General features: G+C 58.4%; 1 protein-coding gene across 1 annotated transcript in view; it reads left to right on the plus strand.

Annotated features, from left to right (window-relative positions):
* Positions 1-2,189: 2,189 nt before the first annotated feature.
* Positions 2,190-24,156, plus strand: part of PPARGC1B (PPARG coactivator 1 beta) — a gene marked incomplete at its 5' end in the record, with an annotated part of 48,677 nt that continues 26,710 nt past the window's right edge. The window contains one exon of the mRNA XM_084268856.1: positions 2,190-2,273. Coding sequence (XP_084124982.1) covers positions 2,190-2,273 — 84 coding nt within the window. The remainder of the gene's footprint in view (positions 2,274-24,156) is intronic.

Genomic DNA, 24,156 nt, shown 5'->3' on the forward strand with positions numbered 1-24,156 from the left:
CCCTAAACCATCTCTGTCCAGAGGAGAAACAGGGCAGTGCAGGCTGGGCTCTGCTGTCTTCATGCTCCTGGGTGCCTCTGGGCTACCTGGCCAGGGACCGGAAAGGGCTCCCCTTTCTGGGTTGGAGAGTGAGGAAGGATGAACTGTGCTTGCACACACCCCAGAAGGGAAAAGGTATTTCTGAAACACACAGCTCTGCTTGCCTTGATTTTAGATCAACAGTTCACAAGAAATTCCCACGAATGGTTACTTCCTGTCTGACTACAACTGGTAGGAAGGAAATCACAAGATGCTCGAGTGAGAACCTTGCCTTTTGTGCAACAAATTCCTTGCAAAAGACTACTTCTATGGCAAGGCCTTCCAGTCCTGCCTTTTCCCCTGACGGGACAAGGTCCCTCCTGCTGTCAGCTCACTTCCTCTCTCTGTAGCATTCCGTGCTCCATCTTCTGCAAAGGAGGGACTGGGGAGGAATGCACTCCAGATCACTGACTAGTGAATTGGGAATTCAAGTCTTGGTCTGCAGCGAACTGCATATGCTCCAGAGCATCTTCCTTCCCCAGACCCTTGGGATGCAGCCTGGCAGTGCCCTGCTCCATGCGGTGCCTGCTCCGAGCTACCGCCGTGCAGCCCGGCAGCGGCGTTTCGGCACCCAGGCCTCCCACCCATGGGAAGAGAGGTTTAATTCCTGGTGAGCAGCTTGAAAAGCACCTTGGGTAACTGCTTCAGCACCTTAGAACCATAATTAGTACTAAAGTGCCACAGCAATGAGGAAGAGGTGGCGGTAGCTTCCCTCTTGCTTTGTTCCATCCTGGCAGCCGAGCTGTCCCTGTCCCCCAGCTATCGGCAGCCATATGATGTAACGGACACTGTCAGCTGACATCTTTTGGTGCAATGCTTGGGCTCATCAGGGAAAATCCAATGTTGCTATGTTGTATGGTGATTCCAGCATGTCCTGAACCAAGGGGAGGCTGGAGCGGATTCAGAGAGCAGCTGGAACCAGCTCTCCCCTTGAAACAAAAGTGAGGCAGGAGTGTGACCAGGCAGCAAGCCTGTCCCAAAAGGAGGAAGCCCCTTCTGTTCACCCACCAGAGCCTGATGCAGAGCTCTGCACCTAGATTGCTCCACATCACTTTGCTTCACCAGCCATTCACACCCATCCTGCAGGCCCATCGAGGGGATTTGAGGAGCCATTAGGCTGCAGGTTTTGCCACTCAGTTGGTTGTGTATCAGCTAATTCCGGCTGCAGTGCCAAGCCCTGCTCTTCTCCATGTAATTGCTACAGGTAAGTATATAGAACATTCATGAGATTTTTTTTTTGGTCCCATTATTATTTCTGAAAGGGCTTTTAGCAATATGTCTGAAAACCTCAGAGAGAGAAACGATGTGCGTGACATTGAGATGCTTGCAGCAACAGTGGGATGAGCACTCAGAGGAAATTGAGGGAAATCTGAAGATCTTTTTTGCTCCTTGTTGCTGTTTGCTCTCTGCTACCTGGCCACTCCACTCTCCACTGCAGACCCACCAAGCCTAGGAGTGACCCTTGGCCCAGCACGCTGCTCTCAGGGCTTATATATCCGCATATGGGACTGTGGAGTGGTACCCAGTGATGCTGGCTGCCCCCACTTTTAAGGGCTGGCACTTCTAAGGAGGGCATGGCACTGTGTAAAGCAGGTGCCTTGGGTGGGCGCACATCCTGCGGGAAGGTGCTTGTGCCCCACGTGTGTCTGCTCCCACCCAAACCTAGATGTGCCCCTCAGCCTCACACGCTGAACTCCGGCTTCATCTGTTTCAACTCTGGGTGATGGAGGCTCTGTCGAGCAGCGCTGGGTGGTGCTGGCAGCACCCCGGGTGCCCCCACTTTTGAAGGCTGGCACTTCCAAGGTGTGCACAGCGGTACCCAAAGCGGGCACCCTGCACGGGTGTGTGTCCCGCGGGAAGCTGCTTGTGCCCCACGCGTGGCTGCAAGACCCACGGGGCACTCTGCAGCTGCCCTCCCCTGCTCCCTCCCACCCACCCACACCCCCCCCCCCGCTCCTTCTCCCCGCTCGGCTCCCGCAGCCGGCGGGCGGGGGCTGCGGGCGGCTCCGCCCCGCCGGCCGCCCGGCTCCCCGCCGCCGCCACCGCCACCGCCGCCGCCGCCGCGCCTGCTGCATGCTCGGTGCCGCCTCAGCCCCAGCCGGAGGTGGAAGATGGCGGAGCCGGGGCCGGATTGCAGCTCTTTGCTCGACGAGGATCTTTCCTCCTTCGTCTTCAGTTACCTCGCTGACAGTCAGGTAGGGAGGGCGGTGGAGTGGTCCTGCTTTCCGGCTCCCCGGCGCGCTGCAACTGGAACGGGGGGGGGGGAGGGAGAAGCCGGCAGACCCCCCCCTCCCCTTCCTCTTCCCGGGGCACCTGGGGGTAAAGCCGGTCCCCGCACCCCGCGAGTGTGTGGGGGACCGGCTTTACCTCCAGGTTCCCGGAGGATCTGCGGGGTGTGTGTGTGGGGGGGTGTCCCGTTTGCTCCCCGGATGCGCAGAGGTGGAAATAAGGAGGGGGGGGGGACACACACACACGCGCGCAGAGCCCTGCAGCCCCCGCGGTTCTCTCCGCGCCCCTCCCCGTAGCTTCGGGGCGGCCCCGGCGCGGCAGCAACCCCGCAGCCCCGCCGGCGCTTTCAGCACCACTCGCACGTGGACTCTTTCACCCACCCTCCCCACCCCCCCCACTCTTCTGCAGGGAATTTGGGGGAGGGGGGGAAGGAAGGGAAGGAAGGAGAAGTTGATGGGTTTATCGGTTTTGGCACACTCCCCCTCCCTTTGCAACAGCTTCCCCCCCCCCCCCCTCAACCCGCCCCCGCTGCAAAGGTGGGGAGGGGGATGCCGCGGTGCAGGGAAAGGGGGGGGGGGGTGCGCTCCGCAGGGGGCTGCGCGGTGGGGGCTGATAAGAGCCGGGCTGTGGGATGAGTCATGCCGAGCGTCAGTTACACGCATACGGGTTGGGATCTTGGGGGATGGAGGTTTGGGGAAGGGGGGGAGGTTGTCAGGGAGAGGGGGGGGGGGGGTTTCGATGCTACGAGTCAGCAGCTCCAAAATCTGGATGGGCTCCTTTTTGGACGGAGCTGGGTATTAAAATCAGATTAAGGCTCCTTGGCAGCTCCGGCACGATCACGAGAGCGAGCGGCGCTGGCTATAGGGCTTGCATGCTTTTCCATTTTGGGGGGTGAGGAGAGGCGCTATACAATAAGCCGGGCAGTAGCAAGAGCCGTGACCGATCTGGAGCACAGCCGCGCATTTCGCAGCCGGATTGATGAGGCTGGTGCAAGCGGGAAGTTTTCTGTAGTTATATATCATCATCCCCCCCCCCCCCAGCCCTTCACTTTCATAACCACAGATTACAAAATAGCTTCGATTGTGAAGCTAGCGTGCTCATCCCAACCCTTGCTCTCTTACCAGTTTAGCTCTGGGATTGCAAGCAGCGGGAGCATGCGTGTGGGGAACGGGATGGGGACTAATCCTGCTGTTTGGGTTCAAAACAAATAAGGTCTCAAGACTCGGTAAATCAGATTTGCCCCCGGTGCATGTGCCAGACAGAACCAGGCAGGTCTTGCCACCAGCTAGATTGATGTAGTGCCGGTGGTGCCTCTCCTCGCATGCACCAGCTCCAGAGCACTCCGGCTTGGCACGGGACCTAGGCAGCTTGCTGGGGGGTAGAAGGGGGGGGGGGACAGGGGGGAAGGCGGCAGCTTTGGTCGTTAACGACGAGCTGCTGAAGGGTTGATTACAGCAGAAGGGTCAGGAAGGGTGAGAGGTGGGCCGAGAAGATTTTGTAAGCGGTTTGCGTTTTCTGATTCGGACGGATTTATTACTGCTGAGGGAACCATTGGCTAGGGAAGAGGAGGCTGGTTGTGTGGGATGCCGTCCCTCCTGGAATGGCAGAGCAGCTCTGGCTCCCACCAGCCCCATTGCTCCCAGGGCAGGTGAAAGTTTCTGGCTCCGCTTCCCTGCATGAACCTGCCTGTGCTCCGCGTGCTTCACACGAAGTGAAAAGCCTGTGTGATTGCAGCGCACATCCGAGGGCTTGTTTCTTTTTTGCTTCTCAGTCAGCGTTTGATGTGCCAATTTAGGAATCTTACTCCAAAAAGGGAGTGCTAAAGGGGGGTGGAGGGGGGTGGGGAATAAATAAAAAACCCCTCTCCAAATTGTCGTCCTTCTCTGGTGCAAAACCACCATGTTGTGAACATCCCCTGCAAAACTGGGGGCTGTGAAATGGCCTGTGATGAAATAAGATCGTTTTTATGGCATGTCCTAAAATCCATTTGGCTGCGCCCATCCTCCCCGTTTCTCTCCCACCCATGCACTGTATTGGAGGGAGCAGTGGAGGGGTCTGTGCCGAGCCGGGGCCAGCCTGCCTGCTGTCAGTCTGCGGGGTGCGTGGGGTGAGGAGCAGCAGCAGCAGCATCTCTGCGGCCAGCTGCGGGCTCCCAGTGCGTGCAGCCCGCGCTTGCTCTCCCGCCCCGCGCTCCCTTTTGAGAGCTGCATCTCCCCTCCATCCAGCCCTGTGTGTGCAGAGGGGTTACAGACTGGGGTAAAGAGAAAAGGGGTAAAATCAAGGGGGGAGGGGGAGAGAGAAGCAAAAATCTTCCCCCCCCAGCTATGCTTTGCATCCATTTGTATAAGAAATGCCTGAAGTTGTAAGCCTGTACCTTAACCTCTCATGCAACTGCAGGCAGGCTCCAGCCCTGTCACATGCCTGCTTCATAAGTCGGAGCGGGAGGCGGTCCCGGGCTGCCCGCTGACGTCTCCCCGTTACTACCGTACGAGCCGCTGCTTACAACTGGGTGACTGACTTCTCAATGGAGCCCGAAAGCTGCTTCCGCAAAGTGCCCGGCGCTCCAGCTCAAGATCAGATTATCCTGAGAGGCTGCAGTGTCAGGAGGCCATGAGATCATGGATGTTAGCTGTTTCCTTCGTGGAAATCTTGAGGAACTCTGACTCTCCTCCTCTCTCCCCCCCTCCGTGCTCCTCCCCAGTCCTTGCTTTTGCAGTAGGTTTTGGGAAAGGCGCAGTTGGGTGCGTGCAGGTGCCAGGCAATCCCTTCCTCTCCAGGGAAGGAATCCTCAGGAGGGCTCTCGGGGATACGTGCAGCAGCAAAGCTTTGACATGGGTATTTGCATTTGTCCCGTAATTGTGTGAGCTTGTGCTGAGGATGCTTGCTAACCTCTATTTACAAATCGAGGACAGGGATGATTCACGTGGTACCTGCATTGCTGGTGGAAGAAAATTAGGGTTTTTCATTCTCCTGCCAACTCTTTTTCCCTTTTTAACAACAAAAAGAGTGATTTTTGTCTTGCTGCAGCTCAAAAACGTGTCATTTCTGGGCCCATTTAATCCATTTCATGCAACTCTCTGCTGCTCAGAGGTATGAAGCTGGTTGTAGCTGGTTTGTCTGCTGGCACCAGGTGCTGGAAAGTGCCAAGCAGGCGTCTCTGCCGAGAGCACCGTGGAGTGGCTGGCGACTCTCTGCATCCCTGCGAGAGGCAGGAGCAGTTTGACTCTCACGGCTTCGATTTGTTTAGAAACCACAAAGAAAGTGCAGCAGGGGGAAGAAAAAACAAAAAACTAGTCTGCTTCTCGGAGAGATGCTTAAAGATCACATGTACTGAAATACAATATTCCCTCTTTAACTTCTCAGCCTCCAGTTAACGGCTTTAATCCATTGATGAGTGTGGGAGGCACAGTGAAACCCTTGGTGGAAAAGCGGTCTGTTGGGTGGATGCTTACTGCCAGCATCCATGGAGAGGGGGCTGGATGCCTGTGACAGTCCAAGTGCCTGTGTGAAGTGCATATCTAGTCTGGCTGTGTTGCTGCAGCTTGGGTCAAAGGGCTGCTGTGTTGCTGGAGCTGGAGACCCCTGTCATGCTCCTAGGAAAGCACTGCGACATGCCTGTGGACTGGTGGCAGTTATTGACAGGGGTGGTTAGCAGAAGCCCTGCTGGTAGGTTTGCAAAGCCGGGGGTGGCAGTGGCTGGGGATGCTGGCCAGTGCTGGCCTGAGCTGCAGCAGTGGCTGTGGGAGATGGTGAACAGAGCAAGCTGCTGAGCCTGCCACTCCAAGCTGGGAGAGAGCAGCACTGGGAGCAGCGGGAGAGCAGGGGCAGGGGAAAGGGATGCTGGCATAAAATCTGACCCCTCAGAGAGTCTCCCCGACACCTGACTGCCTTCGATACCTGCTTTTCATATGGTCCCCTCATGCTCATCCATCCTGGCAGGAGTCCAGGGCTGCCCCACATTGTGTGCTTTCCTCTCCCCTGCCTGCACATCCCTGCCCTGGTCTCATGCCGTAATGGAAAGGCACCTCTCCAACAGGTGAATAATTAAGGTCTCAACCTCGTGCCTCCAGCAAAGGGAGCTTTGTGAGGGAGACGGATCCCCCTCTCGCATTAACCTTTCCAATGTCAAAAGCCTCTTTGTAGTTAGAAACTCCACTTGCTCCAGCACTTCAGCACTGTTCGTTGTCCAGTAAAAAATTCCTTGGGGGATGCCCTTCCTGACTCAAACCCCCTCCTGGCTTTGAGGAATGGGTTGTGTGGTCCCCGGCACGGTCTCTAGGACAGGGATGCTGTGGGCTGGTTCCTGGTAAGTGGTTTGCAGTGCTGCCAGCCACTGCTGCCTGCTGCTCTGGGGTCAGAGGAACCCACCAGGCTCTGAACCCCCCTTTGGTGGGGCTGGGGGCTGGCTCATGGCAGCGTGGGAGCCCCTTGTCTGCACTGCCAGCGGGCAGAGTGCTGTGAGGGCATGCTTCCTGCTGGCAGCACCCTTGGGCGCTCGAGGACATCACCCATTGGGCTGGGGCAGGGGCACTGTGCAGGGACAGTCTGTGACAAATGGCACCAAAGCCACCACTTCTGCCTGCCCATGGCCTTGGGGAGACAGTATCACCTGGGCGAGGGGCATCACCCCTGCAGCGCGCCCTGAGCTTTAGCACCCATGGGGCTCTCCAGCATGGAGGGGGCCTGGCTCTGCTGGGTGGGGGAAGGGCTGTCACCCGAGATAAGGGTCCGCTGGCACCACGTGTGCTGTGCTCGCTGGCCGCCATCGAGGAGCCGGGACGAGGGGAGCTGGGGACACGAGGTGCCGGCGGTGCCTCGGTCGGGAAACGTGTTTGCTGGAGGAATCAGCTTCAGGCTCCCGCGGCCGAGCCCCGCTCCATGGCAACCCTGCGCGGGCTTATATTTCTCGTGACTGCTTGGCAGCCGGCAGTGATTTAGCAGAGGGGGAACTTTGTACGTGCTGGAGCCGCTGCTGCCAGCATGGCCAGGCCAGGCTGACCACCGTGGTCCTGGCCACGTGGCACTCCTCCTCCCTGGGGGGCACGGGCTGGGGCAGCCCCTTGCCTGCGCCCCAGGAGCAGGCAGCTGGCTACCCTGCCTGCCCTCCATACTCACTGGGGCCTGTTCCCACCACTGGCCAGTGGCTGGTCAAGCTGCCCTCCTGCTGGTGCCTTGAAGGGAACATAGTGAGCTGCCTCTGCTTGTAGTACTGAGCCAGGGACTAAAGGTTGAAGTTAATGGGGTGGGTGGTCAGGTGAGGTAGTGACCTACTTCCAGGGGCACCCGTGCCGTAGGTGCTGGGTGATGGTCCAGCCAATGTGTTTCCCTCCTCTTATCACTTGGCTGTTCTGCTCTTCAGCACTTTTCCTGAGCTCTGGCTAACAGTTGTTTATTTATTTCATTATTTATTGTTTTTTAATAATAGGAACTTCCAAGAAATGTCGAAAGACTTTGCACAGGCCTGGCCACACTTGGGTTCTCATCAACCCCATCCTTACCCTGCCCCATTGTGCTGCACCTCCCCGGGCAGAGGGAACAGCCAGGGTCAAGCTGCTGCTGTGAATCGTGATGTTAAACCCATTTGCTTCAAAATTAGGAGGGGGGGGGGGAATAAAAGCTGGATATCTCCTTTGGCCCTGTAAGAGCTGGATGGAATCCCTTGGGGAAGGAGGGGTTCCCCAGGCAGCAAGTCTGGTATCTGCTGGTGGGGAGCATGAAGACTGTGGTAGCCCTGGGGGCTCTTTGGGATGGCCCCCAAGGCTGCCAGACTAACCTTTGATCACTGCTGGCTCCCGGGCAGCAATGTGGGGCTTAGGGAAAATACTTTGCTTATCTCAGATCCCTGCTGTCCCCAGGCAAAGCCAGCAGGCGCTGGGCACTGGGCCGCCGGGTGCCTTCCCTGTGTTGTGTGGGCCATGTCCTGCTCCCTAGTCCCGTGCCAGGAGCTTCATCAGTGGAGCACGAGGAGGGTCCTGCTGAAGTATCACAGGAGCTTTTTATATCTGCCTGTGCAGCACCCTGCCCGTGCAGGCAGCGAACAGGCAGCGTTTGCCCTTGCAGCCAGGAGCTGGAGGCATCTGCCTTGGGTGAAGGGGAGCCTGTGTGATGGGGCCAAACTGGGAGAGACCCCAGTGCGGTGAGAGGGCTGATGTGACACTTCTCCCCTCCCCAGCAGTACACACTTTATATGGAGGATAAAAAAGCCTTGATGTCTTGCAGCGGCCAGGCTTGCAGGGCAGCGGCTCTTCACCGAGGTGCATTTTCTGAATTCCTCCTCTGCGTCGCTTCTGCGCGCTGTGGTGGCTGCCTGCAGCGCAGGGAGCACGCCGGCCCCAACAGCCCCTTCTGCTGAGCCAGCGCCGCTGGTCAGGCTCCTCAGTTCCCGTTTCAGTTTGCAGCAAGCTCATCGCTGCTGTCCCCTCTCTGCTTCCCCGGCCTTTGTTTGGGGAGGCTGCGGGACCCCGTTTGACCCCAGCACACGGGGTGATGGGCGAGCGGTGTGGGAGGTGTCATCCTTTCCCCTCGCCAAAAGCTGCCTTCCCCACCTGGTCCCCGAGGAACCCTCATTTCCTAATTTTCATGCACATCAAGAGCAAGGAAATCCTGTGACGGGGGACGATGGAGAGGAGAGGGCAGAGCATCCCCGGCACAGGCTGGGGGCTGAGCTGGGGCTATGCTGACGCCGGAGCAGCATGCTGGGGCAGCCGGCTGTGCCTGCGGACGGAAGGAAGCCCAGCTGCCTCTAATCGTGTTTCTTCTCCTCCTTCCTGCCCGGATGAGGGGGCACTGCAGGTTTCAACGCCTGCAAGTGACAGCTGGGGACCTGGGTGTCCTGCAACGTGGGGACCCGTGGCAGGAGCCGCCCCAGCTGTCCCTCAGTGCAGAGCTGGGGTGCAGGGGAGCTGCTGCCCTGAGCAGGTGGCGTGGTCTCTGTCTCAGCTCCAGCAGCCTTATGGCTGAGCCCTTCCTTGCTTCGTTTTTAGCCAAAGTTATATATATATATATATATATTATATTTTAATGAAGGAAGTGGAAGTGTAGCCGTGGGGTGCTTTAGCAAGCATCCCAGCAGGGCAGTGCCGCAACCCTTCGCATGCACACGAGACCGATGGGCTGAGCTCCAGCCTGCCCTGCAGCAGCCGGGCTGGGTTGGAGCAAAGAGCAGCACTGATTGCAGCCGGGGCGATGGCTGTACACGCGCAGCCAGGAGCTGGAGGTGTAAAACATCACACCTGCACAGCTGCCACCCTGGAAAGCCAAAGCAGGGGCAAATTCCAGCTTCTTTCCCCCCCTGCAGCCAACCCCTCAGCAGCATTGCATGCTGACACTGGTGGGCACAGCGCTGGGGCAGCCATGTGCCTTCGGCTCCTTGCACGTTGCCCAGGCAAAGCGTGAGCTCCCTGGGCTCAGAGCAGAGGGGAGAGCTGTTGCCGGTGTGCTGGGAGGATCGGGGCTCTGTCTGCTGGCAGTCAGCTCTGGTGGAGGGCAAGGCAGGGCAGTGAGGGCTGCATGTGGCTTGTGCCAGGCGAGCCGGCAGCACCTTGTCCTGCCGCACTGAGGTTGCTCACCTGGCACCCAGCACGGTGGGGCTGAACTTTGTTCCAGCTCAAGTCCCTCTCTCCTTATTTCCTGCGGCTTGCACAGCCTTGGTGCAAATGTTTGCAACTTCCATGGCCCTTGGCTTCACTCTAATTAAATTCTGCATTCCTGTCGGCTCCCTTCAAACCACAGATGCTTAGCTGCTTTCCTTTCTCCCTCTGCTCGGGGGCCTGCAGCCCTGCCTGTGCGAGGTGTGAGTGGCTCAGAGCCACCTTCCAGCATCTTAATGACGGGAGGATTTTTAAACCTTCCCTTGAACAGCATAAACCCCAGAGCTCTGCATAGCTGGAGCTGGAGATTTAAACCAACCAGCATCGTTTCTCCTTGCAGGCAAGCTTGCACACAGATAGTCACGACCTAACCGTGCTAATAATGAAAAGAAAAAATTGCAAACGTTTTTCTTAAAAAGGAAGTTTCTGTCTCTGTGTGGGCCCCACCAGGAGATTGGCACATGTGGATTTTGGGTGCTAAACCTCATTTTCCCAGTAACAGAACTCAAGCCTATGAGCACTGTGTGGTTTTCTCAGGCTGAAAGGTTGGATGGTATTTGAGCTGCTATTTTTTTTTCTTGTGGTCATGTCCTTTTAGAAAGGAATAAGTATGTCTATTTATATATATATTTTGAAAATGAAAGTACGTGGTACGTGTCCCCAGAAACCCTCATAGTGCACGTTGTCACCCAGCTCTGGTGGGGATGCTGCTTTGCTGATGACCAGTAACCAACCCTCCCCAGCAGCTTCCTCCAGCAGCTGGGCTGGGGAGCAGGGGCACCCCCTGCCCTGCAGCCCCCGGGGCTCGGGCTGAGCTGCAGTAGGTGTGCAGGACACGCTCATGCATGTGTGTCTCCTCTCCTCATGGACTGGAGGCTGTGAGATGTGGTACTGGAGGCAGGCAGAATGAAGTCGGTGGCTGGGTGGGGAGGGATGTTGCAGGGGGGCTGGTAGGACAGGCACAGATGGGGAGGGCTGGAGCTGCTGGGTTTATTTACTTCTGTTGACTCGTCCTGCCTGTGGTGGCGGTCACACTGCCTGGCCTGCCGGCAGTGACGGCTTCACCATTCCTGGGTTAGTGCATTCAGGATGCACTGGCAGCCCCCAGACCCCTGCCTCCCTGCTCTGACCAGGAGCTGCCTGGGAGGGTCAGCTCTCCCAGGCTCCCTCATCTCAGCTTTCACCGCTCGCCTGCTGCCCATCTGCCCAGAGGAGCTGGAAACCCATCCACACATCCAGCTGAGTTGAGAATAAATGAAAGGCAGATTAGTGGGGGGAACCTGTTCCCATCTCTGCTGCTCACTTGTAGCAGCACAGAGACCTGGAAGCACAGCTTTCTAGTTTTTCTCTGTATTTATGTAACCTCAACTAACTCTTTTTTGGAAAGAACCACTCTGTCTCATTTAGATACCTAAATATAGCAGCTGCTCGGGAGGGAGGATTAGCCTGTGCGTGCCCTGATGGGTATGGGACCTTTGTGGATGAGTGTTAGGGGGAGTTTAAACCTCATTCTTGGGGTGGGGGATGGGGCTTGCATCCGTCCCATGGCAGTGGGGAGTTTGCCGTGGTGACCAGGCTGCCCGTGCTAACGGGGAAGCAGAAGCCTGCAGAGCTGTGGACTGCAGGCCTCTTTCTAAACATCTTGATGCCTTTTGAGACCAGAGCCTGTCTATGCCCAAACATACTGTTTGCTAACGCCCTGTCACCTCCAGGCACGGCAGCACAGAAGCCAAGCTGAGCTGTGGGGTGAAACCTCCACATCCTTCCCTCCCAAAGGGACCCGTGGTGCTGCAGCATCTCAGGGTGAGCATTCAGGGCTGCTGGAGCAGAGGCACGTGGAGTTGGTGGAAAGGCAAGGAAGGGCAAAGGTCCTTCTGCCCTTAGGTGTACGGGGCACCGCAGGCATCAAAGTCCTTTGAGCTCCCTCAGTGAAAGATGCAGGACAGACCTTTTGAAATGCGGAGCTGAGGCATGCCCCATGGGTGCCGCTTCCCCTTGCCAGGGACGTGTTCTCCCCACCCTCACGGGCACTGGGACCCATATGCTTGGCCAAGCCACAGGTGGCAGTGGCAAATCCACAGTGCCCATCTGATGGACCCGGTTCTGCTGCTTCCTGCTCACCAGAGCTCTCGTTGCCTTCGGAGTGAGCACAGGATGGGTTTGCCTGCGGGGTCTGACCACCTCACTAGTGTGCCCACATGTTATGGTGAGGCTGCCCTGTACCCCTGGGGATCAGCAAGGCTTGCACATTGCACCAGCGTGGATGGAAACAGGGTTTCTTGGAGGTGCACAGGGTGGTCCTTGCTTTTGTCTCTTGACATCTCTGACTGCCCTGCAGTGAGGGTGCAATGGGTCCCTTTTAAGGAAGCAGGGAGCCGCTGTTTGTGTCCATGTATGCTGGTGTCCCAGGGACTTGGGGCATGGGACACGTGCTGTTTGAGTCTCTGTAGCTAGGTATTTATAAGTGTGTGAAGAGGGCACCATGTGTGCCCTCTCTGCTCCTCCCTGCTCTGCAGTGCGGACAGTGAGGGCCTGGCTCCCTGGCCTGGTGCTGCTGCAGGGGCTCCCCGCTCTGCCTTGTGATTCAGGCCCTGATGGAGCCGCCCAGGAGCTGCCTTATGTTTTCTGCGGGAAAGCAGAGCGTCCCTCAGCTGTCTGAGCCTTCATCTCTGCGCTCTTCTTCTTGCTTCCTCTCACGCGGCACCTCTGTCTCCCTGCACGCCTCCACATCTCCCCTCACTGTGCCCTCTGCCCAGCTCAGAGCTGTGCAGCCCTTCGTGCCAGTGCTCATGCCAGTGTGCCGGGTCTTGTGCCATCCCTGCCATCCCACTGGGGCAGGAGCCACCTGGCTAAACAGCAGGATCCCGACAGGTGTCGGTGAAGACGGGCACGCTGGCTTCTCACAGCGTCCTTGTACAACCTTGCAAACCATGGTGCGATACCCCCTTGGCTCCTGTTGCATGGGCAGGGACCAGGCAGGTTTGGTGCTGCCCCACTGCGGGTCCCTGCCGTGGGGAGGTGGTCTGGCTCCGAAGGAAGGACCCCGCCATTTCCATGATGCCCTCTCAGGTCTGTGTGTTATCTGGCCCTAGCAAGGTGGAGGTGAAATAGAGAAGGAAAAGGCTGCGCATTGAAATGGGAGGAGGCAGTGCGGTGGAGATCCGGCTCGCAGCGTCCCCAGGATCCCCGAGCCGCTCCGGCAGATGGCTGCAGCCCTCCTGCTCTGCTCTAAGGAATACAAATGTGCGGCAGATACGGTTACCCAGCCCCGAGAGCGGTGTTAGCTTTCATCTAGATCGATATCCCTGCCTGTCTGCGTCTGAGGGAGCACTCAGCTGGCAACCCAAGCCCGGCCAGGAGGAGACACCCGCCGAGGCTCTGCTGCCCACCCTGCCTGTCCGTCTGTCCGTCTGCCTCGGCGCGGAGGCAGAGCCAGCACCGACTGCAGCGCCGTTGCCGTGCTGTCGGACTCCGTCATGCGTAAAATGTAATAAATAGGGCCATAAGCCTTTTACGAAGTCTATTTCCACTCTTGGATCCGGGATTTAATGCATGGCTGCTTAGAGAGGCTGAGGATTTCAGGGGTCAGCAAGGCTAATTGCACTGCTGGAATAAAAGGGCGCACGGCAGGATCCTGCGCGCAGGCAGGAGGGGGTGCTGGGGGTCCCAGCCGCCCGCCGCGCCGCCCCAGCCCTGTGTGCTCCCCGCCAGCAGCCAGGAAAGCGGTGGCCACGTGTGGTACAGCTTTGCAAGGGGCGATGTCCCCAGAGAGCCCTCTTGGATGGGCACCGGTTTCTTTTGGGGCTGGGGCAACTGTGCCAGCTGGGTAGTCATATGCTGCAGGTGTTCGGTTCCCCACTGCTCCGTGGTGTCCTTGGGCATCTGACTGAGCATGTCTGGCTGGAGCGTTTGATCTTATATTACCTGGAAGCCAGGGAAAGCCTCAGTGGGGGCCAAGGGCCAGTGAGGATCAGGGCTGTCCTGGTGCGGGCTGGTACTGCTGGGTTTGCTGGCCCCGATGTCAGCTCAGCCCCAGCCTGCAGCATCTCCCTGAGCTGCAGAGAGGAACTGGGTACTATCCTGCCAGGCTGCCCAATGTGCTGGGCAGCTCCAACACTGCAGCTGGGGCATGAAGAGATGAGTGTGCTCAGAGGTGTGCTTGGAGGTGGTGCTGCTGGGAACACAGTCACAGTGGGGGTGGGAGTACAGTGCCAGGGCAAGAGCCAGGGGCACAAACCTGGCTGGGTGCTTCAGTGCTGAGTGTGTGCCCGGCCAGCACAGGGCTGGGGGTCGGGATGTGGACTGCACTTTCATGGCCGAGTCAGAGAGGGATGGATGCGATAGGCAGGCTCTTCTTCAGGGGACAAGCTGGCTGCCAGCGCACGCCCTGTACAGCGAGGGGGGACCCAGATGCCCGGAGGCTCCCGGGGCTTCACCCTGTGCCAGCCGGCCGCACAGCGCTGGCAGGGCTCTGCCGCCGGCCGTGGCAGACGGAGGACGCCAGCTCCACTCAGTTACTTTCCTGGCTGATCCCGTCATCTCCATCTCGCGCCAAGTGCTGAAGTCGTCATGGAAACCGGCACGGCGGCAGCCTCACCAGCAGCTCCTGCGTGGGATCCTCGGTCTGAGCACCCGGCCAGTGCTGATCTGCTGCGGCGGTGGCGGGTGGCCGGCTCAGTCGGCCACTTGCTGCTGGTCCTTATTCCTCGAGGGCATCAGTCTGCTGCTGGGCTCCAGGGATGCACACGTGCAGTGGCTTTCCTGGGGATGGGTTGTGGCAGGGCCCGATCCGTTTGCGTTCACCAATCCCAGGAAAGCACACAAAAAAACCCCCTATAGTATTGCTATTAATAGTACCTGTTCTCAGAGTTATCTTTAGCAGCACTGTTCCCACCTTCATTCATGGCAGCCATCACAGGGGCCTGATTCTTCTCCCTGTTACACAGGTGGCTTTGAGGTAGCCCTGACCTCCCGGGGTGCTCCACTCTCTGCTTCCACTACTCACCAGCGTTTCATTTGGCTGTGGAAAGAGACTGTCTGCAGTCCTTTCCCTGCAGTGGGAAATGCAGTAGGGTTCTTTTTCCAGGGTTAATTTTTCTCTGGTGACTGTAACTCTGAACTCTGCTCGCCTTTGCCTCTCCTCCCACGTTGCTCCTCTCCAGTGGGGCCGTGTCATGCCAAAGGCTTTCTCCCTGGAGCATCCCTGCTGGAAGTCCATACTGGTGCTGGGATTTTGCTTGATCAGTGGAGGAGGCAGTGCCTGAACTTGACTATCGGGGATGGAGTGTTTTCCACTGGTATTTCAGTGGGTGTTTTCATAGGTTTCAAGCTACAGTCCTCCCTTCCTGGCATCTTCCATCTTCAGAGCTCACATGGACTCCTGGGAGGGTGCAGGGCTTTGAAAGAGCTTTGAGGATTCATGGGTTCAGCCCACCGCTTTGAGGCAGCATCTCCTACCACTGCCAGGGAAATGCCTGCTTCTCCTGTGCTTGAACTCCAGTCACAGAGTTCCTCGGGTTCCCGGGCTAATCTGTTCCTGCCTTTAACGAGCTGCCTCATTAAAGTGTTTTTCCCTAATAACCAGCCCTTCGGGCTGGGTGAGAGGCTGGTGATGTTCAGATGGAGACAACTGGATTCCTGCCAGCTGCAAAGGGCTTCTCCAGCCGCTTGCAGGGTGCAGGATGAACACCAGCCCTCTCCTCCTGCGTACTGCCAGAGAGGCTGGGAAGGGAGCCGCAGCCCAAGACACCCCAAACCATGCCTCGCTTGGGTTCCAGCACCTCACCTACTGGTCCCACAAACTACAACAGTGCAGCTGAGGGGGGCATTGGGGCCAGCATCTGCCCTTGGGGTGCAGCAAGCTGGTGATACTGGGACTAAACTGCCCTGCTACACAGTCTTCCTGCACGGCACCCTTACCTGCTGATGCGCTGCACTGGGGCTGCTGAACATCACCCTGTAAGCCAAACGCGGGCGTGCATGCTGCTGAGCAGGCATGCCTGTGTGCCTCGGGCCCAGGAGGTGTCTGCCCAGCCTTAATGAGGGGGTTTAAGCTTGTTGCCTTGTGCTTGGGAGCTTGGGTGGCTGGTTTGGAGAATGGAAGTGGAAATCTCCCTCCTGGGGGCTTGTTCTGTGAGAAGAGCACACACATACAGTTTGCAGCTGTGGCCTCCTGAGATGGTCTGTCATGCAGATGTTGGTCCCACCTGGTCCTCCACACCTCTGTGGTGGCTTCCTTGGCCAAGCAGGGTGCAGGGCTGGGAGCCCTCGGGGCGATGCCTACAAAGGAGCAGATTCAGCAGTGCTGGCGTCACTGCTGCCACAGCTAGGGCTGAACCAGCCCCCGTCTCCAGGCCATGGTTTTTAGGGTGGCGATGATGCAAGGCAGGAAGGTGCCTGGTACCAGCACTGCTGGTGCCGCCCTGTTTATATATAGCTGGCCCACTTGTGGAACGGGGGCTGCCGGCCCCTCCTGGTGCTGCAACTGGGGCTGTGGGACTGTGAAGGGCTGCACCGGCATCAGACTGGGAGCACAGTGCTGCAGGTCCTGGGCTGCAGTTGCCTGCAGCCTGCTCTGTGGAAGGGGCTGCAGGGATGCTGCTTGCAGGCTGCAGCTGCTGCCTGCCACTCAGGGGGCACAGGCTCTGCAGCCTGCAAGCTTTTCCAGCACCCCTCCCAGCCTCACGCACCCACTGGGACCCCAGCTCTCCCAGGGAAGGAAGAACTGCCACAGCAGAGACAGAAGCAGGCAGGAGTGGGTGCTGGAAGGACCACCCTGAGGCTTGCCCAGCTGTCCCTGGGCTGAGGCAGGACCTCAGCCCAGGGCAGTGCTCCAGCCCCCATCCCTAGAGGCAGCTCAGCCTCCTGCGGGGTTAACCTGCCTCCTGCCCCCACTCATCCAGCCAGGCCTGGGGTTAGGTGCTCAGTGGGCTGCAGGTTTGGGTGCTGGAGCAGCCACGTTGTGGCTAGCCTCAGGTCTGTGTGGGCGGGCGTGCATAAGGGCATGTGTGTGCATGCACCAGAGAGGCAGGAGCTGCAGCACATGGTGCCCGTGCTGCCTGCTGGGGCCCGCTCCCAACACACGCTCCGTGTGTGGACAGCCAAGCATGCAGGCAAGCATGCCCTGTGCCTGTGCTGCTGCTGTGCCAGGGGCTGCTGTGCCAGGGGCTGCTGCATGTGGGGGGCTGCTGTGCCAGGGGCTGCTGTGCCAGAGGCTGCTGCCCATCCTGCCCTGCCCACTCCAGGACGGGTCTCTGAGCCAGCAGGCTCAGGGAGTGCTGAGGTGGCTGGGATGAGGTGCAGAGGCACAGGTATCTTGTCTCTGTGCCCCATTACTGAGGAGCTGCACTGCTACCTGAGGCTCACACTGTCCCAAAGGCACAGCCTGATGCAGTGTGGGGGGCCTCTGAGGCTGGTGGTCCCATGGGCGACAGGGTGCAAGGACAGGGCTGAGCAGAGTAGGTGCAAGAGGGAGCGAGCTGTGAGAGGTGAGGATGCAGCCTGGGCTCCCTTGGAAATACACAAGCAGAAACCCACCAAAATTCATGCCCCACACAACTCTGAACACAGATCTTGCAGCCCCTCTCCTGCTTGGTGCTGGTGGGGCTGTCCCCATTGCCACGCACCCCCCAGCCCCAGCTCATGCCTCCAGCTGCCTGTGGTGGCCTGTGGTTGGTGCTGCCAGTGTACGAGGGGCTTTGGGGAGCCCTTGGGAAGCACTGGGCTGCCAAAGCAGTGCCTTTCAGTGCCAAGCATGTGGGAGCCAGTCGCTTCGCCAGGACGGGAAGGAGATGAAAAGAAAACCTGTTTCCAGTGGTGGCTGGTGGGATGCCTTGCCATGTGATAGCTGTGCTGTGCTGGTTGCCTGGCTGAGGGAGAAAGGGAGGAGACGTTGGTGCTCCAGAGTCTACACCTGCACGGACCCTGGCTGGTTTCTTGGGGAGGAGATGGGGCGCATGGCCACCTGCCTGTGCCATGGGTGGGTTCATACTGCTGCCCCCATGGAATGAGGGGTGTCTGTCCCTATGGAAGGGGATCACCAAGGTGAGCTGTAGTAAGCGAGGGACTGGGGGACCCCAGAGGCTGCAGTTGCCTGAGCAGCAGCAGATGGCTGACCAGAGCTGTAGAGCTGTCTTTCTGCTGCCCACTGCTCTTCTGCATGCCCCAAACCCCTCAGGGCAGAGTATCACAGGATGCCCATGTGTGAGGACTGAATTGACCCCTCAGGCTGCATATGACAGCACACCTGAGCTCTCATCCACAGCAAATGTGTCAGTGGGTGGCATGGGAGCATGACAGAGTGGTTTCAGAGACCCCATGGGACTCAAAACCTTTAAACCTGCATCTCTCCCCCCAGCCTCCAGGTGCCTGGCTAGGGTGCTTTCCCAGAAAGAGCCACTGTCTATGTGTAGTTGCCTCTGATGGGCTAGAAGAGACATGGTGTTCCCATCCAGCAGCCTCTTGAGGTCCCTTTGGCTGGGTGTTTCCAGAGCTGTTGTGGTTGGCACACCTGGAGAAAGGCAAATCCCCAAGGTAGGTCAGAGCAAAACACTTGCTGCGGAAAGGGAAATTAATTATCGGCGCTGTGCTGCAATCGGAGCAACTGCAAAGGCTGATGGTTCTCCTGTTGGCTGATAAACTAATTGTAATGACAAAAGCTCCACAAAAGCGACACACTTAAATGCCTTCTTAATTAATAATTTTCAATAATTACTTGACGTCAATGACCAATAAACATTTCGGAGAAGGGAAGTTGCTGTTAAGTGCCCGGTACCTTTGGTCCTCCCGTGGCTGTGCCTGGGTTCCTGCAGTTCTGATGAATCCCACAGAAGAACGTGGGGGAGGCCAAGCCCAGTGTTTTTAAAGGAAAACATTAAGCAGTAAAAAAGTGATTATTCATGTGCATGTCCAGAGGGAAAAGAGGAGGGAAGCTGAGCAATCACCCAGCCCTGCTGCTCCACACCTAGCAGCTGGCAAAGGGTGGCAACGATTTCGGGCAGGCACCCATGGGGGCCCCTTCCCCTCCCACTGCAGTGCTGCTGCTGAGCACATGGCAGGGTGCTTTCCTGGGGGCAGCATGGGGTGGGGGGGGCACCTTCCCAGGGGGTCCATGTTCAAGGGGTCTTCGAGGTCCTAAGTGCACCCATGGAGGATCACCTTCCTCCCACAGGCATTCGCTGTATGCCTCTTCATCCCTCAACTCCCCCCTGCACTCCCTTGCTCCTCCTCCTCCTTCTTCCCACAGCCTCTCAGGGAAGCATTTCCTAGCTGGGTGATGCCAAACTTAGGAGCATCACTGGCTGCATTTGACCGAGTGGGAGTCAGGGGGACCCCAGTCCATCTACTGTTAAATGGAGCCTCCAGAAACCTGTCATTCATTCTCACTGCAGGGCCCCCAGCCGCAGCGTGGCACTGGGAGAGTTAATCTTCTCCTCCTCCTCCTCCTCCTCCTGCTGCTCTCTGCTTCACAGCCATCTTAAAACCGCTGGAGCCGGAGCTGTGCAGTCCCCGTTCCCACTCCTTTTACAGTATGGGCCAGCCGGCTGGCCAGGGAGCCCAGCCGGCTCCTCCATCCGTCCGACTCCTTTCCTTCTTTGGGCGTCCCCTGCGCTCGCTGCCCATGCACTGCCTCCCTCCCATGGGACCCGTGGTGCCCCTGGCCAGGGGCGATGGCTGGGGCGAGGGAGGATGGCTGGGGCGAGGGGCTGCCCCGGGGCTGTGGAGGGGGCAGGCACGGGGTGTGATTTTTGCAGAGGTTTCTCCAGGACAGCGCTGGGTGTCTGCCAAGATGGATGCCAGCCGGCTCCTGGGCACGGTGAGCCCTTAGCCAGCCCTTTATACCTGCAAATCCCTTGGCGGGCGTCAGCAAAATCCTCCTGCGGGACAGGGTGGGAGTGGGTAATGAGGGCAGCACAGCCGGGGATGGGAGCTGTGCGGGGTGAGGTGATGCAGAGAGTCCCATCAGGCACGGGGACAGGGCTCTTCCCAGCAGGACAGCAGCAAAGCCTCACCCGGCACGTGTCACCATCCAAAATGAGCTGCAGTCCTGGGCTGGGGGGAGCACAAAAGCGGTGTTGCTGCAGGAGACCCCACCCCCAAGCCCAGAGAGGTGCAGGCAGGGAGGGCAGAGTTGCAGGCAGGCAGGCTCTGCTCCCCTCGGAGCTCTTCCCTCATCTGCCACCCCTCACATCCGGACTCGGGGGTCCCGGGGGTGTTTGCTGGCGGCCGTGGGAGAGTTGCTGGAGCACGTGCTGCTGCTGTTCCATCCGATAGCAGCAGCGCATGCTCCTCGCTCTGCATCCCCAGCACTCCGTGGCCTGTCACCTAAATACCAGCTACTGCCCAAGGTTTTATGCCCCCCTGTGAGCCTGGGGAAAGCAGGGGAAAGGCCTCTGGGGCTGAGGAGGAGGCAGAAGCAGGGCATCCGTGTGCCCCCTTTTTGCTGCTTCAGCAGATGTCAGCCCAGGGGGGAGGAGGAGGTCATCCAGAGATCATGTTTGGGGGGTTTTTTTGGGTTGCTGTCTTTGTGCATAGGGTGGTCCCTGAGCAGGGAACTGTGGGAAGGGGGAGGGGGAGTAGCACCCAAAGGCATGGGGTGGTGTCTGATGTGCTCCTGCCTTGTGAGCCCAGACATTCCCCCAAAGGAAGGGCTGTAAGGTCTGGCTGAGTAACACAGCATGAGACTGGCCAGCTCACCCTGAGCAGTAAGAATTGCACTGCTTCAGGCTTCCTCACACTCCAAAACCATGAAGGTTGGTTAGCAGATGGTGAGATTTGGGGAGAAAGGGGTATAAAACGTGTCCCCCATCTCTGGTGTCTAAGAAGGTACTGAAGGGAAGCCTCAAGACTGGGAGCATCCCACTGTATCCAGGGTTGGGCTGAGGGATGTTTGTGGCCATGAGGCCTCTGTGGGCTTGCAGAGTCCCAGCTCCCTCCCTGCTGTGCTGCTATGGGTTCCTGTGGGCCACTGTCAGCATCAGCCTGAATGCAGCCCCCACGGCAGTGAGGACACTCCATGGGGGCTGAGGACCCATCAGTTGGAGTGTGGCTTTTCAGCTGCCCCACATGAGCCCCATGCCTTGTCCTTCTTGTCTCCGTGTGGGGGCAGCAGCCTGGGGTGTGAGCATCCTTTGTGTCTGGGGTCCTCAGGCTGTTTCTGCAGCCGCCCAGCTCAGCTTGCAGCCAGCAGCCAAGATGCTCAGGAGCCCGGTGCCTCTTCCCAGGTGTTGTGGTTTTACCCTGGCTGAGAGCTGAGATCCACGCAGCTGCCTGCTCTTTAAAGGAAAAGAGCAGGGGAAGAGGAGGGGGTGGTGAGGCAAGGGAAGGGAAAAGGAAGAGGCAAATAACAACCCTAAAACCAAGAAACCAAAAGCCCGTGGGTTGGGATAAGGATAGTTTACTAGAACAGCAGAAAGATCAAATGTAACAATGCTAACAGGACTTTAGAGCAAAACATCTATGACACTGTTGATACACGATGCAGTTTCTCACCGAACCCACAGCTCAGGCTGTGCCACCCAGAGCCGTCCCGGAACCTGACCGTCCCCCAAAAGCCACGCGTCCTGGAGCCGCCCCCCCTCCTCCTCCCATCAGCCCCTGTTATACTGAGCAGGATGTAATTGGCATGGAATACTCTCTTTGGCCTGTTTGGGTCACCTGTCCTGGCTTCACCCCTCCTTTCTCATGAATAGAGAAGTATGAAGAGCTGAGAAAGTCCTTGACTGTCTGACAGCAACTAGAACCATCAGGGTGTTATCAGCATTGCTTCCATTTTAACACCCAAACACAGCATTCCATCCGCTGTTACAAATGAAGTTAACTCCATCCTGACCGAAATCAGGACACCAGGGGATACTCAGGGTGCCTGCATCGCTCCCTCCCCCCACCAGCGATGGGCAGGAGCATGGCAGGAGGGCGTGCAGTGGGTGAATATGCAGCAGGAGGGTGTGTGATGGGCAGGTGTGCAATGGGAGAGTGTGCGGCATGAGGGTGTGTGATGGGCGGGTGTGCAGGAGGAGCCATGCGAGCCTGGCAGCTTCCCGGTCCTCACGTGAGTGTTGTCACAGGCACAGGGCACTTACTGTCCTGGTGCAGCCACTTTCCAGCAGGGATGATTAATGCCTTTAACCCCTTCCTTCCTGCTGCTTCCAGACACCCGCTTGGCCAGTGGCTGTGCGGGCTGTTTCCTTTGGGCAGCGCTGTGGTCAGGGGGCAGGAGCCATGGCCGAGGCTGGCAGTGCTGGCAGCAGGGTGCCCTGGCCACCCAGGGAGCAGGTGTCCCAGCGTGAACCAGCCGGTCGGGAGCGCCAGCAGCAGGAGGCAGGATGCCTGGAGTTCCCGTCCTGCTTGGCCCTGTCTCAATGGGACTCTGCGCCAAGAGCTGGGGGGATGGCTGGTGTGAGCAGCCAGCAGCGCCTCGGCCCAACCTGGCTTCCAGGCCAGGGAAGCGGGGCCGGGGGGAAGTACAGGCTGGCTTGCAGTGCATTCCCCTTTTTACCCATTTTTTCCCAGATGGGGTGATAGAGGCAGCAAGCACACAGCCTGGGGCTTGATGGCACCCACAGGAACATGGCTTCCTGCCCTGTTTGCCTCTTGGAAAGGGCCCTTCTCTGATGTTCCTAGAAGGGAAGATCCCAGGAGCTTGCTCTGCCTGGGCAGGAGGCTGGAGGGTAGCTCACACCAGCCCTGCATTGGCTGGGATGGCTCCGATGGGGCTGTGGGCTGGGAGCAGTGCTGGAGTTTAAGTGGGAGCACCTTTGGGGTCCCATCCCTTAAATGCTCGCCCACAGGAGCTCAGGCAGCTTGGACCAGGGTAGGGAGGCTGCACGGGGCAGCATGGGGTCAGCTGCCAGCAGAGTGGGGCTGTGATGTGGCAACTCGCAGCTGCCTGTGAGCGTGGCCAGCAGCGTTTTCCAGCTCCCAGGGCTTCACCCCTCCTGCTGAGTCCCAGTGCCTCAGCCCCATGGCAGCTGCCTTCACACCACGGCCCAGAGCTGAGCCTGGCAAGATTTAGGTCTTTCCTGAGCATCCTCCCCTGCCCACTCTGCCCTGCCCACCATCTCCTTCCCCCCCAGCACCACATTTCCCATGGGTAACAGGGTCTCACAGGAGGTCCTTGGCAAGGCATCACAGAGGCTGCAGGTCCCCAGCAAATTTTAGGGCATGTTTTCTTCCCTCGGAGATGTGCAACAGCTGAACAGATCCTGGTGTGACGTGAGTGCTTGGCAGAAATCTCTGGCCCATAGTCCCAGGGAGACAGTAAGTGCAGCTGGGTCAAGTGCTGACATCCATGGCTGGTTTGGGTGAGGAAGCATGCCTGCGTTTCATCATCAGGGGAGCTGCAGGAAGGCCATGCATCCTGCACTGGGAGGTCTGGGTACCTGCTCTCCTGGGGATTCCTTCTGCTCTCCCCAGGAGCAGGAGGAATCCCTTCCCACCCAGGCGGGACCTGCTCATGCCAGCGCATCTCTAAACCCCTCTGGGATGCAGAGTGGGGGATTTGGAACCACAGCACTTCACCAGCAAACCAGCCCCATTTCTCAGGAGACGCCCGGGGAGATTTGTGGTTTATTTTATGCTTTGAACCCTGTAAGCCAACGGGAGCTTCTGCACTGATGTCCCTAGGCAGTCCCTAGCCACGGGCGACGGGGAGTGTCAGTGCAGCCCCCTGGCTCCTCTCACACCAAATCCAGCAGCCGGAGGGTAATAAATGAGGAGTCTATATTTAGATGCGGTGTCTGGTGAAGCGTCACGGTGTTGCCAGCAGGTTTTACTATTCAGCGCAGGAAGGTTTCCCCCACTCCTCCAGCTTGATGCCACCTTTGTGGAAAAGCTCATCAAGGACACCCAGCAGCAGCTGGAAAAACACCCCAAACAGACAAAACTGACACCTGCGACAAGCTCTTGGCACCCGCAGAGGGATGGGTTGAGCAGAGCATCGCAGGGAGCCTTGGAAGGAGCTGGCTCAAGGCCCGTTTAGTTTGGCAAAGGCTTTATTTTGTTGTGCAGAAGTTTGTAGTAAAGAAACATGTTGCAGGGATGGAGCCATCTCTTGTGCCACCCCAGCCTGGTGTCAGCTCCCTCTCCGGGCACTGCTGCTGGCACAGCCATGCTGGCGTCTCTCTGTGTGCTGGGCTGGCTGATTCCTCTTCCAAAGAGCCGTGCACAGGCTGGCTCTGCAGCCCTTCTCCCTCTCTGCATCCCCATGCAGGCTCCCTGGGTCGCACACCATCCATGGCAGGAGCCCCACAGCCCTGGTGCA

The sequence above is a fragment of the Gallinula chloropus genome, assembly GCF_964237585.1.
Source record: "Gallinula chloropus genome assembly, chromosome: 10".
NCBI classification, from domain to species: Eukaryota; Metazoa; Chordata; class Aves; order Gruiformes; family Rallidae; genus Gallinula; species Gallinula chloropus.